This window comes from Lynx rufus, unplaced genomic scaffold (assembly GCF_022079265.1).
Source record: "Lynx rufus isolate CCGP_SWC_20201006 ecotype Redwood Valley unplaced genomic scaffold, mLynRuf1.p SCAF_4, whole genome shotgun sequence".
Taxonomy (NCBI): Eukaryota; Metazoa; Chordata; class Mammalia; order Carnivora; family Felidae; genus Lynx; species Lynx rufus.
Genome location: NW_025814856.1, coordinates 39,832,432 through 39,845,318, shown reverse-complemented (window position 1 = coordinate 39,845,318; position 12,887 = coordinate 39,832,432). Strand labels below are relative to the sequence as shown.

Below are 12,887 nucleotides of genomic sequence, written 5' to 3'. Positions count from 1 at the left end.
ACCCAAGAAAGAGTGAGGCAGAAGCTGTATCCTTTCCATGCCCTAGCCTCAAATGTCACCTGAATACTACATTAGCATACTCTCTTTTATACATACATACATACATACATACATACATATGTAAGACATAAGTAGATGTGTATGCATTAGCTATTATAACAAGTTATCCCTAAAACTTAGTAGCTCAAAACCACAAAAACGTATTCTCTCATGTAGTTTCTTAGAGTCGAAATTCTGTAAGCTGGGCTGTTCTGGCTTGGGTGGCTCATGAGCGTGCAGTCCAAGTTGTGACTGGGGCTACAGTCATCTGAAGGCTTCATGGGGCGGGACCTTCCATTTCCAAGCTCACTCGTGTGTTACAAGCAGCTTTCAATCCTTATCATGTCGACCTCTACAAGGGCTGCTCTGACATGAAAGTGGCTTACCCCACGGCAAGTGACCCAAGGGGAAAGTGAATGTGACCAAGATAGAAAGCGCAGTGCCTTTTAAAACCTAATTTCAGGGGCCCCGAGTGGCTCAGTTGGTTAAGTGTCCGACTTCGGCTCAGGTCATGATCTCAACTGTTTGTGGGTTTGAGCCCTGCATCGGGCTCTGTGCTGACAGCTCAGAGCCTGGAGCCTGCTTTGGACTCTGTGTCTCCCTCGCTCTGTGCCCCACCCCCACTGATGCTCTGTCTCTCTCTGTCTCAAAAATAAACATTAAAAATTTATTTAAAAAAAATAAAATAAATAAATAAATAAATAAATAAATAAATAAATCCTAACTTCAGAACTGATGTTGCGTCGCATCCTCCCTATGCTGCTGGTCACAGAGGCCAATCCTGGGTCAGTGAAGGAGGGAAGCACAGGAGGATGTGAGTAACACAAGGTGGGGGTGCTGGGGCTTCTCTGGAAAACACGGTCTGCCCCATATACATAATTGTACATACACACATCTTCCTTCCCCTCATCTTTTTTAAGTTCAAGTCTAGTTTGTTCTGCTCCGTCTCATGTCCCAGCCTCTAGCACACAGTGGGTACTCAAGAAATACTTGTTAGATGGATATTGTGTAAGACATTGCTAGAGTTTGCCCACAGCTAGTTTATCCTCCCTTCCTGCACACTGAGCACTTCTCAGCCCCTTGCCGCTGGGTGAGCCTCGTGACTGCTTCTGGGCAGTTACATGTGAGCAGAAAAGACTCACATAGCTGTCAAGCTGAGGGAGTGAAACGCATAGTCATGAAGCACTTGTCTCTCTCTTTCCTGTATGGCATCCCAAGAACTTTAGATGCCAAATGTTCCAGCAGGTGCAACTCAAAGCATGAATAGTCTTGAAGCACCTGCCTGGCTCAGTCAGAAGACCGTAAGACTCTTGATCTCAGGGTTGTGAGTTCGAGCCCCACGTTGGGTATAGGGATTACTAAAAATATATATATAAACTTAAAAAAAAAAAAGAGCATGAACAGTCTTTGTCATCTTCGGTCCCAGACCTGAGTGCCTGTGTGAAACATGTAGCAGGCACAAGGCAAGTCTCTGAGCTTTTCAGGAGGTGTTACAGCAGCCTAACCTAGCCTATCCTGATTCCAGATACCTTAGCTCTTTTGATCAATGCTACTAGCTTCAAGTTACAAACAGGGAAGCTGAAGCTCTAAAAGGCCACCAGGCTTGCTGGAGATCAAGCAGCAGGTGCACAGTGGAGGTGAGGTTTGCATTTGAGTCTTCTGCCTACTAGCTTGAGATGGAGTACGGTACAGTGGTTAGGCTCACGGAGCTTTGAGTCTGTGACCTTGAACTGACACCTGATGAGCAAACCACTAACACTCTCTGTGCCTCGATGATCTGTTTGCAAAACAGAAACGGGAGTGCTACCTTCCCATAAGGGTTAAAGAAGAGTACATCACAAATCAGAAGCCCTTGATAGATGATAATCACCATCACCATCACCATCATCACCATCTCCTGTCCCCACAGCTTCAGAGCAGCTAACCACATGTGTTCCATCCCCTTCCCCTTCCTTTGACTCAGATCTGTTTTCAAGGCAGTTTCCAATCAATTTCAAAGCTTCAAGACTATTTGTTCTTTGGCTTCCCTTGGTGAGGATGTCAAGATGATATTTTTCTTTAGGAAACCTAACATGTTTTCTAGCTTTCTGTTATTAGCCTTTCTCTGCTCAACATGCCTCTCTGGCATTTCTCATTAGTGCGGCCAACCTGGCGACAGGAGGCCGCCCTGCTTTGACCCCAGTCAACAGACACAGAGCAAAACAGGGTCTCACTCTCCCAGTACTCGAGGCCTTACCACAAGAGAAAACTTCCAAGACAAAGCAAAGTTTGGTCTGCAAAGTCACACATGTACCTAGACTGAGGACAAGAGGTGGTTCCAAAGCTCTCCTTGTGTACTGGTAAAAAATCATTACTTGTTCCTCACTGTAGGAAAAGTCAAATAAACAAGGATCCAGATATACAACAAAATACTGTTCAGCCACCAGAAGAGAAGAGGTAAGAATGTTTGAGTCCTGACCTGGAATGATGCTGACAATATGGTTTTAAGGGGGGAAAAGCAAGTTCCAGAACAACACATAGAGAATAACTTTGATTTTGTAAAAGAAACACACTTGAATCCAGGCACATACAATTGCATGTGTTAAACATGTAGATGTTTAATTTTTTTTCAGGGCCAAAAGGTGACTTTATTAAAGCACAGGGATAGGACCCATGGGCAGGAATAGCTCCCCAAACATGCAGATGTTTATATATATAAATACACATGTACACACATATACATATACTCACACAGATACATACATACACACACACACACATCTGCACATGAAAAAATATGGAAAAATAACTCAAAATCGTTAACTCTGATAGTATCTTATGTGAGACTGAGGGTAGCAAGGACTCGTACCTTTTAATTCATAACATCTGTATCATTTGAATTTATTTTAATGAACATCTATTACTTGTCATTCAAAAAACATATATAAATAGATTTTTTAAAAAAGCTACCTGTCCCCCAAATAAGAACAATGTTAACGACACCAGAGGCTCAAGCCCTGGGCTTCAAGGGCATCATCACATAGAACCCTTACAGTATCTCTGTAAGGCAAGTGTAATGATCCCCGCATTATAAGTAAGAACAGTAAGGCTGACAGTCAAGAGTTTATGGCCACACAGCTGAGTCCACAGCAGAAATACATTAGCAACCAGGATATGCATTTCCCAAAATGCAGTCTGTCTGCACTCAGGAATATGGTGCTGCCATTTACACACATTCACCTGCTTCTCAAACTCGGGCTTCAGAGAGTCTTCTGTGAAGATGTGGAACTGGATCTTCCTGTGGCTAAAGAGTACAGCTGATTTGAGCATGACCAGTGTCTCCTCCAGCCGATTGCCACAGGCCACCACGGCCAAGTGGATCCAGAGCTCTGGAGGCAGCACAGCCTGGAAACTCCTGAGTTCTCCAGGCCTCCTAGGAAGAGGAAAAACAAGTTAAAGCTATTACTAAACTCATAAAAAAAAAAAAAACAACAAAAAAACAAAACAAAACAACCCAGCTAGTGAATAGTTGGAACATTTCAAAACATGAACAGGCACAATCTGTTATATTTTATAAAGTGATAAGCATTTTGACAATTCTTCCTGCTTAGAGAAAAATACCATTTATTCCCATATTTATCCTGGCAATAGCAGCATGAGTCACTGTTTGGCCTGCCTTAGGTGTCTGAGACTTTTTCTGCCCCACTCAGCTGTCGAGTGCCTGCTGCCTGCCGAATGGCCCATGTTTGGAAATAGCATTGCTAAGCTTCAACAGCTGACACAGGGGTTGTGGTGCTCACACTCAGAGAGGCCACACAAATTAGATTTGAACGCAACATGAACAAGACAAGGGTGGGTCGTGGCTTTCCCATGTGAAACGAGCAACATGATACTTCCATCATCTGGATGGTTTTAGGTTGCGGTGGAATGCATGACCACCGCACCAAAGGAAAACCATGCGAGTCCAGGAGGTGAGCAAAGAAAAGAACATATGTGCCTCCATCACATCCTCGGAAAGTCTTGAAGAAACAGGTGTTAATCCTAACTGTCTCGCTCAAGATTCCTGAGGTGGTAGACTTGAAATTCAGCCTCCAGCATGTAAGTCGTATTAATGAGAAACAGGCAGGAGAGGAGGCAGGTTGAGCTGAAAATTACCAAGGTATCAGATACTGAGTCAACAGCTGAGAGGGGAATAGGGTCCAAGAGTCCAGAATCATCATCCAGCTATTTCCTTGTAATAAAAGATTTGTTCCAGACAAGGAGACGCAGCCAAGCCTCAAACACACCACTGAGAGACATTCGCAGGCAAGTTGGAAGGAGTTGGCCTGGAAAAGGTGCCCTGAGACAAATGAAACTAATTTACTTGCACAAAAGAGTTGGAGGCCAGGGAAACTTGGACGAGGAATGCTACCTTCCTTCCAAAAGCTTCGAGTCCAATCAGTGCACTGCTCCATTATCCACTGCTCTGCTGAATAATGGAAGTCTTGCTCCAGATTTCTTTCATCAAGAGGAGAGGTGAAGATGTGGGTGGGGCACTCCAGACAGCTTTCCAATTCAGTTACTTACGAGCATGCTCAGGGGAAGCTCAACGAAGTCCAGATGCCGAGAGACACTCAGATTCCACTGACTTCAGGGATCCACAGGAAGACACTAGAGATGTCCTAAGCATCTCCCAATGTTGTCCTCTTCTCTTCGTCCTCCTCCTGCTACGTGATGAGGCCACCATCTTCTCTCACTTCGATTGCTCTGTCAGCTCCCTAGATGGTCCACCTGCCTCCAGTCTTATCCTTAACTCCCACCCTCCGATTTCTTCTTGTTGGCACCAGAGTGAAGTTCTTCTAAAATGCAACTAGTACTGTGTTATTCTTTTGATTAAAATAAGGTAAGGGCTCCTGACTGCCCTCAAGATTGAGTCCAAAGTGACGATCATGGCTCCTATTTACATCTCTAGCAACTGCCTCCAGCACCTCCAGCCTCGGTGGACAGCCCTTCATAACAGTGGCCACAGTCACATATTCATACTTTCCATCCATTTTCACTTCTGGTCAGCAGACTGCTGAGTTGTCTCCAGGTCTTGGCACACGTATTCTCTCTCTCTCTTTCTCTCTGTGTGTGTCTCTCAGAAATTTTCCCCTCTGCTCTTTTTCTTGCTAACTTCAGACCATTTATTAACCAACAAATCTATACTGAGTACCTACCATGCACCAGGCACTGTTTTAGGTACCAGGAAGACAGCAGTGAACAAAACGGACATAGATGCCTGCCCTTGAAGAAATTACATTGTCAACGTGGTAGGGGAAAGACAAAGAAGGAAGTAGCACTCAAAGCAAATAGTAACTAAATAGCTTATATAGAAAGTTATCCCGCGATAAGGACTATGAAGGAGGTATACCCTTGAACAGGGAGGGATACAGGAGTGGCCGATGGGCTGGTAGATATTTTTATGCAGTGCAAAGTTGGGAACGTCCTCACTAAGATGGTGAGATCTGACGACAACTTGAAGGAGGTGAGGATATGAGTCATGGGCATTTCTGGGTGAGGAACATTCCAGGCAGAGGAGACAGTGAGAGCAAAGGTACAAAATCAGGAGCATGTCTGGTAAATTCAAGGACCCCTGCCATAAGGACTCTGATGTCTTCCCTTCCTGAGCCCTGTGGGTGGGTTTTCATACCTACTATTAAAGCCAGCTTCCAATTAACTTATGTAAAAGGATCAGAAGGCTGTGTCACAGATAATGCTAAAATCACAGTCAGTTACAAATCATGCAAAAGACTGGCCAAAATATGCTACTGATAAGATTCAATGCAAACTGGTTTCCTTGAAATTATGCTCCACATTTAGGAGCACAGGTATCATCCAAAGGTTCGAAAACAGTCAATGTAATAGCATAGCTACCTTAAATATGAAATACTGCCCCGTTCCAAATAACTCTGTCCAGTTTAGCTTTACATATTGAGCTTCTGCTTGAACAAAGGCTTTGACATTAGTAATCAGGGAAATACAAATGTAAACAATAAAGCGATTCCATTTTATTTTCAGATTGGCAAAAATTAAGGAATAAAATAAACGTTGGATCATCCAAGCTTCAGAGTGGATATGAGTGTGGGGGACAGCTCAGAAAGAACCAGGGGCAGTATAAGCTGACCCAAACATTTTGGACAACCATTTGGGAATGTCTAGGAGGAATGAAGATGCACATACACCCTCCAGCCCTGCAGTCCTACACCTACACATGTAACCTAAAGAAATCTTATACATTTGCACAAGACCCATTCAACAATGTTCACAGCAGCCCGGTTTGTAATAGTGAAGAACTAAAAATAACATTGCTGTCCATGCAAAGGAGAACATGAATATATGTAATGTGTTTAAGAGGAATACTACATACCAGTGAAAATGAACAAACCAGAATGTCACATATCCACATAAGGCCAAAGAGGAAAAAAGCAACTTTCAAAAGAATAATACCTTAGATGAAGCTTGAAAGCAAGCAAAGTAGCACTCTGTGTTGTTAACAGACTCGTGTAGTAAAAGTAAACATACGGGAGGATGATAAACATCAGATGCAGGATGGTGGTTATCTCTGGGGATTTAAATTTTTTTAAGTTTATTTCTTCATTCTGAGAGTGAGAGAGAGAAAGCAAGAGCAGGGGAGGAGCAGGAGAGAGGGAGAGAGAGAATGCCAAGCGGGCTCCAGGCTGTCAGTGCAGAGCCCAACATGGGGCTCAATCATACAATGACTTCAGCAGATATCAAGAGTCAGATGCTCTACCGACTGAGCCGCCCAGGTGCCCCTAAATTTTTATTTCTTAAGATGAGTGCTAGGTACACAGAAATTCATTATGTTATTATCTGTATTGTTTTGTATGCCCAAACTATTTGACAATTTTTTTTAATGTTTATTATTTTTGAGAGACAGGGAGAGATAGAGCACGAGCAGGGGAGGGGCGCAGAGAGAGAGAGAGAGAGAGAGAGAGAGAGAGAGACAGAATCCAAAGCAGGCTCCAGGCTCTGAGCTGTCAGCACAGAGCCTGACATAGGGCTCAAACACACAAACAGTGAGATCATGACCCAGGCCAAAGTCAGACACTTAACCAACTGAACCAGGTGTCCAGACAATTTTTTTTTTAATTAAAAAAAGCTTGCCCTCCTCTGCAGCCTACAGGCTACTCTCTGCAGGCTTCCATGATTTGGGACTGCACAGTACAAAAAGCAGGGGCTAGGGACTGCAATCTTTCTTGGTGTCTGGTGACAGGTATTAAAAAAGAAAAATAAAGGCCTCTCCTGGTGGCAGGTCAAGTATCAGTGGTTGGGATTTAACGAGACCTTTGCTGCCCCCACTCTCTTACTTCTCACATTACATTAAAAATCTCAGGCTTCAGGTAGTAAGCATTTCTGTCACGTGATCACAATGAATAGTCAAGTTTAAGGGCACTGAAATGGTGTGCCTTTCACCAGCTCCTACCAATGACGCACTCAGCACCTCTCCGATGTCACTTGAGACCTTTGAGGATCAAGCAAGTCCAGTCTATGAACCTAAAACTCCTTAACGCCTTGAATTACAGAGTCTGGGCAGGGAATGGGTGATAGGGAACTGGAACACCGTTCTGACGGATGGCTAACTATGTTCTTATTTATACTTTATAAAAGGAGACTGGAGTAGACACTTGCTGCCCAGGATTTTGAGGAACTTCCAGCTAAGGCGGGAACTGATGGTACCCATCTTGGCCACCACACTGTTGGAACCTGAATGGGAGTCAACACAGTAGAAAGCAGAGCCAAAAGGTGATGGGGGTGGGGTGGGGTCACATGTCTGCTGGCATTACTTGAATACTTGCCTCCAGGTGCCCCTGACCATAACTGGATACAGTTCGATTCTTAAGCCAATACATTTCCTTTTACTTAAGCCACATGGAAACAAACTTACAGTGTAGCAATCACAAAAGAGTCCTAATGCAGGGCTTAAAAATGTTTCCAACCCCCTTTGACTAGCGCCACCTCTCTCATATTCTCACCTTGAGTCAGCTTTTGAAATGCTCACTGAATCCATTTCTTCCTTGTTGCTCAGTGCTAGGGCCCTGATCCAAAGGCTCATCCTTCTTACAGTTTTATAGCTGGAAGAGATACCAATTAGCATCTAGCACAGGGGATTCCCTACCCAGCTGCACATTATAGACATGCTAGGTGCCTGTTAATATGCAAACCTCCACACCACAGAGATTCCGAATCAGTGGGGCTTGGGAGAGATCCTGGAGCTTGCTTATTAACACAGTTGTACCACAACCACCCACAGTTCAGCTATAGCCAAGAACCAAAGATCTGAGCTGACCTGTCACCTCCCCTTTCTCTCCCAAACTCTCCCTCCAGGCCCTCAGGAAAACCCACTCTGTGCTCAGCTTTTCCTCAGGGAATTCTCTTCGCATCTTGACTTAATGAAAACATGGCCGCTTTGTGAGGATGCCACCCACCCCCCAGCAGAACCCCCAAGTGGAGGCTGCTCTTCCTCCCCTGACCCGGGAGCCCCCGGGGCAATGAGAGGACTGGTGTCCTCCTTGTTTCTCACTGCTACACCCAGACATGGCACGTGTCTTCAGAGTGAAGTCTGTGGATGAAAACTCTTCTACCTTTTTTTTTGCTGGCATCTCCCAGCTTCCTGAGACTTAGCTCCTCACTCACAGAATTCCTCCCCCCACCAATCCCTGCTAGCATTCTTGAGGACTTCACCCACTGTTCAGAAGATGCTCAAGCCTCCTGACCCTTGTGTTTCATGACCTCTGCACCCACCACCTTTCCTTCTTTCTACCTGAGACACCCAGTGCTATGCTCACATCCTGGACCTTTAAAACAAACTGTGTCCTCCGCCTGGAATATTCTTCCCTTTGCACAGATCCTCCTTTTCTTTTAAACAGCAGGATGAGCTTCCCTGACTACCTCATCAAGGGAACACCCTCCCTTTTATTCTCTGTCACGGTTTTTGCTTATTTTCTTCCAAAATCTTATCTCAGCTGGTGGTTACAAATTCTTTCCTTTTAATTTATATCAAGGGCACATTATATACCATCAAAATAAGGCCATGTAAGTAAACAAAAAATATCTATCTTTAAAAAAATGATCAGAATAGGGATGCCTGAGTGGCTCAGTTGGTTGTTAAGTGTCCGAATTCAGCTCAGGTCATGATCTCGCAGTTCATGGGTTTGAGACCCACGTCGGGCACTGTGCTGACAGCTCAGAGCCTAGAGCTTGCTTCCAGCTCTGTGTCTCCCTCTCTCTCTGCCCCTCCCCTGTTCGTGCTCTGTGTCTCTCAAAAATAAATAAAAATTAAAAAAAATAAAAAAGATCGGGGCGCCTGGGTGGCTCAGTCGGTTAAGCGTCCGACTTCAGCTCAGGTCACGATCTCGCGGTCCTTGAGTTCGAGCCCCGCGTCGGGCTCTGGGCTGAAGGCTCAGAGCCTGGAGCCTGCTTCCGATTCTGTGTCTCCCTCTCTCTCTGCCCCTCCCCCATTCATGCTCTGTCTCTCTCTGTCTCAAAAATAAATAAACATTAAAAAAAAAAACTGAGGGGCGCCTGGGTGGCGCAGTCGGTTGGGCGTCCGACTTCAGCCAGGTCACGATCTCGCGGTCCGTGAGTTCGAGCCCCGCGTCGGGCTCTGGGCTGATGGCTCAGAGCCTGGAGTCTGCTTCCGATTCTGTGTCTCCCTCTCTCTCTGCCCCTCGCCCGTTCATGCTCTGTCTCTCTCTGTCCCAAAAATAAATAAACGTTGAAAAAAAAATTAAAAAAAAAACTGATAATAAAAAAAATAAAAAAGATCAGAAAAAAATACACAATGTACACTTCCAACTAAAAAATATAAAACATATGTGTTGAAATATTAAAGTTGGTAAATGAAAAAGGATCTTGCCCTATATGACTACTTTTTCATGTTATATCTTGGTCTTTATTCCACTGAATACATATTTTTACAGCTATATTAATAGTATGCATTCAATTTTGTTTTGTTTTCAATTTTATATTCTGTTTCTCATCTGATTTTTATTCTTCTTGTCACTTTCTAAGTCTTTAGAACCATCATTTTCACTGCCTCTCTACTATTCCCTCCAACTAAAACACCATAGCTTATCAGCATTTCCCTTTTGTTGGGTGTTTCCAACTGTTCTGTCGTATTTAAAAAAAAAGTCTGACACTAAACATGTGTGTGCCAACAGACTGTTTTCTTCTTTTCATTATGTCCTTTGACCACATTCCCAGAAATGACATTAGTAGGTCATCATCCTATCGAGAATGTAGTAACCTTGACAGTTTCTCAAATTTACCCAAGAGTTATTAGAAAACACCATACCATGAGAAAAAACAACCCCCCCCCAAACGTAACAAACATGATCCCCTACACCTCTGAGTATTTGTATGACATAATCACGGAGCCGACTGTGGAAACACGATGAGATGGGTTTGCATACGGCATCTGTGCCTCCAAATTCCGCATGTTCTAGAGGGTGATGCGTCAGTTACAATTATCATTAAGACACCGCATCAAATCACTCTGAGTCTCTGAGTGAGAAAGCTATTCCACTTCCGGTTCTTTCTCAACAATGTCAATGAGAGAGTCTCAACTTGGTGCTAACATGTCTTGAACACCTTTCTAATGTTGCCTAATCCTCCCTTTCAACTAAAAAGACAGCAGAACTCAGATACAGAACCTTCAACGGCCAAGTTAGAAATACGCAAGGTTGTTTCATCTTCTCAGTGTCTCCTTTGATGATTATTTCTTATTTACGTTACTGCCGACAATCCATGGCAGCGATAGAAAAGTTTCCCCTAAAATAAATACACTAAGAGGGTGCCTGGGCGGATCAGTGAGTTAAGCGCTCAACTCTTGATTTTGGCTCAGGTCATGATCTCACCGATGGTGAGCCTCACACTGGGTTCTGCCCTGAGGGCGGGGCCTGCTTAAGATTCTCCCTCTGCCCCTCCCCCACCTCTCTCTCAAAAATAAATGAATAAACTTAGAATGTGCAGAAATTAGAACCCTCACGCACTGCTAGTGGGGCTGTAAAATGGTGCAGCCACTTTGGAAAACAGTTCCCCAGTGCTGCAGAAGGCTAAACGCAGAGCCACCATGTGACCTGACAATTCCAGTCCTACGTATCTACCCTAGAGAAATGAAAACTTACATCCACATGCAAACTTGTATACAAGGGTTCACGGCAGCATTATTCACAATAGCCAAAGAGTCTAACCCAAAAGTCCACCAACTGATGAATGGACAAACAGAAGGTGGCATATCCATAAAACGGAAAATGATTTGCCAATTAAAGGAATGAAGTGGTGACGTAACTATAGCATGGATGAACCTTAAACAAGTGAGAACCTTGCGGAAATACAGCAGACCGCATACTGATGATTCCATACACAGGAAAAGTCCACGAGAGGAAAATCCATAGAGACATAAAGCAGATTAGTGGTTACCAGGGACTAGGGGAAGAGGCAAATGTGGACTGATTGCTTACTGGGTGCAGGGTTTCTTCTTTGGGTGAAGAACATATTCTGAAATTAGATGTGGTCATGGTTGCACGCTCTGCAAATAAACTAAAAACCACTGTCTTGTACACCTCGAAAGGGTATTTGGATTGTATCGCTATCAAGCTATTAATTAAGTAAATAAATCACTGATGTTTAATGACAAATTTTTTTTTTTTTTTAATGTTTCAGGTTAGCAATGGTAGTAGAGCCATATTATAAGAATGATGGCTCTGATGCGGGATTGCCTGCAGTTTGGAAAACACTGCCTCAACTGTCCTGGCTCAACCCCTCCCTGTACAAACGAAAAATGATATTCAGAGAAGGCTCAGAGGGAGAGCTGCCTCACCAGCTCCACACTGTCCGACACGAGGCGTCTCCTTAATCGTTAAAAGTCTCAGGAGTGTGACTTAATTAAACTTCAATTTCTGGAGTGTATAAATAATGAAATACGGCACTTATGTGTAGCACTATTTACTTTGTAGCCTATTACTGCAAAACACACTGAATTATTAAAGCAAGTAATTGGTTGTACTCAGACCCTCTTTCCTGCTGTCTCTTGCTACCTCTCTTACCAAGGCTTCTCCTGAACTGACAAGCTAAATTAACTCAGATAAACCTGATGCTGTGATACAGACAAGCTGTGGAAGCTTCGCAGAAAATCCTAGTTCTTTAAAATACAGTCTGGGGCACAGGGGTGCCTCATCGATTGGGCATCCAACTTCTGCTCACATCATGATCTCGTGGTTTGTGGGTTCGAGCCCCTTGTCGGGCTTGGTGCTGACAGCTCAGAGCCTGGAGCCTACTTTGGATTCCGTGTCTCCCTCTCTCTCTGCCTCTCCCTCACTGACATTCTGTTTCTCTCTGTCTCTCAAAAATAAGTAAATAAATAAACATTAGAAAGAAAAAAAATTTTAAATACAGTCTAAAACCGTGCTGTTGGTAACTTGTTTTAAGAGGGAAGGAAATATAGAAATATTTGGGGGGGGGAAGGGCAGAAGATGAATTTGAAGAAATCACATCTAGGGGAAGAATAGATTCCCTCCCAAGTGGAATCCTTCCAGATGAAACCATAGCTATTTGGAACCTGCAGAAGGCCTGCAGATGAGGCCAGAGTGGCAGTTTAGAAGTGGAAACACCTCGATTCAGCCCCTGGAAGGAGTCTGGTAATGGGTAATTATATCCACGTTACATGTTGGCAGTGAGAGGCACTAATAAAGTTCCCTGCAAACCACAGGTCTGGGAACACGTTCGTCCCCTGACAAAAAATTTCCCTGCTGGAGCTGTGAGTACAGCCTTCACTTAGAAACCCAGACATGACGCTGAGGACCGTGCTAACAGTTAAATCACTTTTA

At 44.0% G+C, this 12,887-nt stretch overlaps 1 protein-coding gene across 1 annotated transcript in view; it reads right to left on the bottom strand.

The window, feature by feature from the left end:
• Positions 1-12,887, bottom strand: part of GXYLT2 (glucoside xylosyltransferase 2) — a 93,537-nt gene that overhangs the window by 67,718 nt on the left and 12,932 nt on the right. Inside the window, exon 2 of the mRNA XM_047095197.1 lies at positions 3,259-3,451. Coding sequence (XP_046951153.1) covers positions 3,259-3,451 — 193 coding nt within the window. The remainder of the gene's footprint in view (positions 1-3,258; positions 3,452-12,887) is intronic.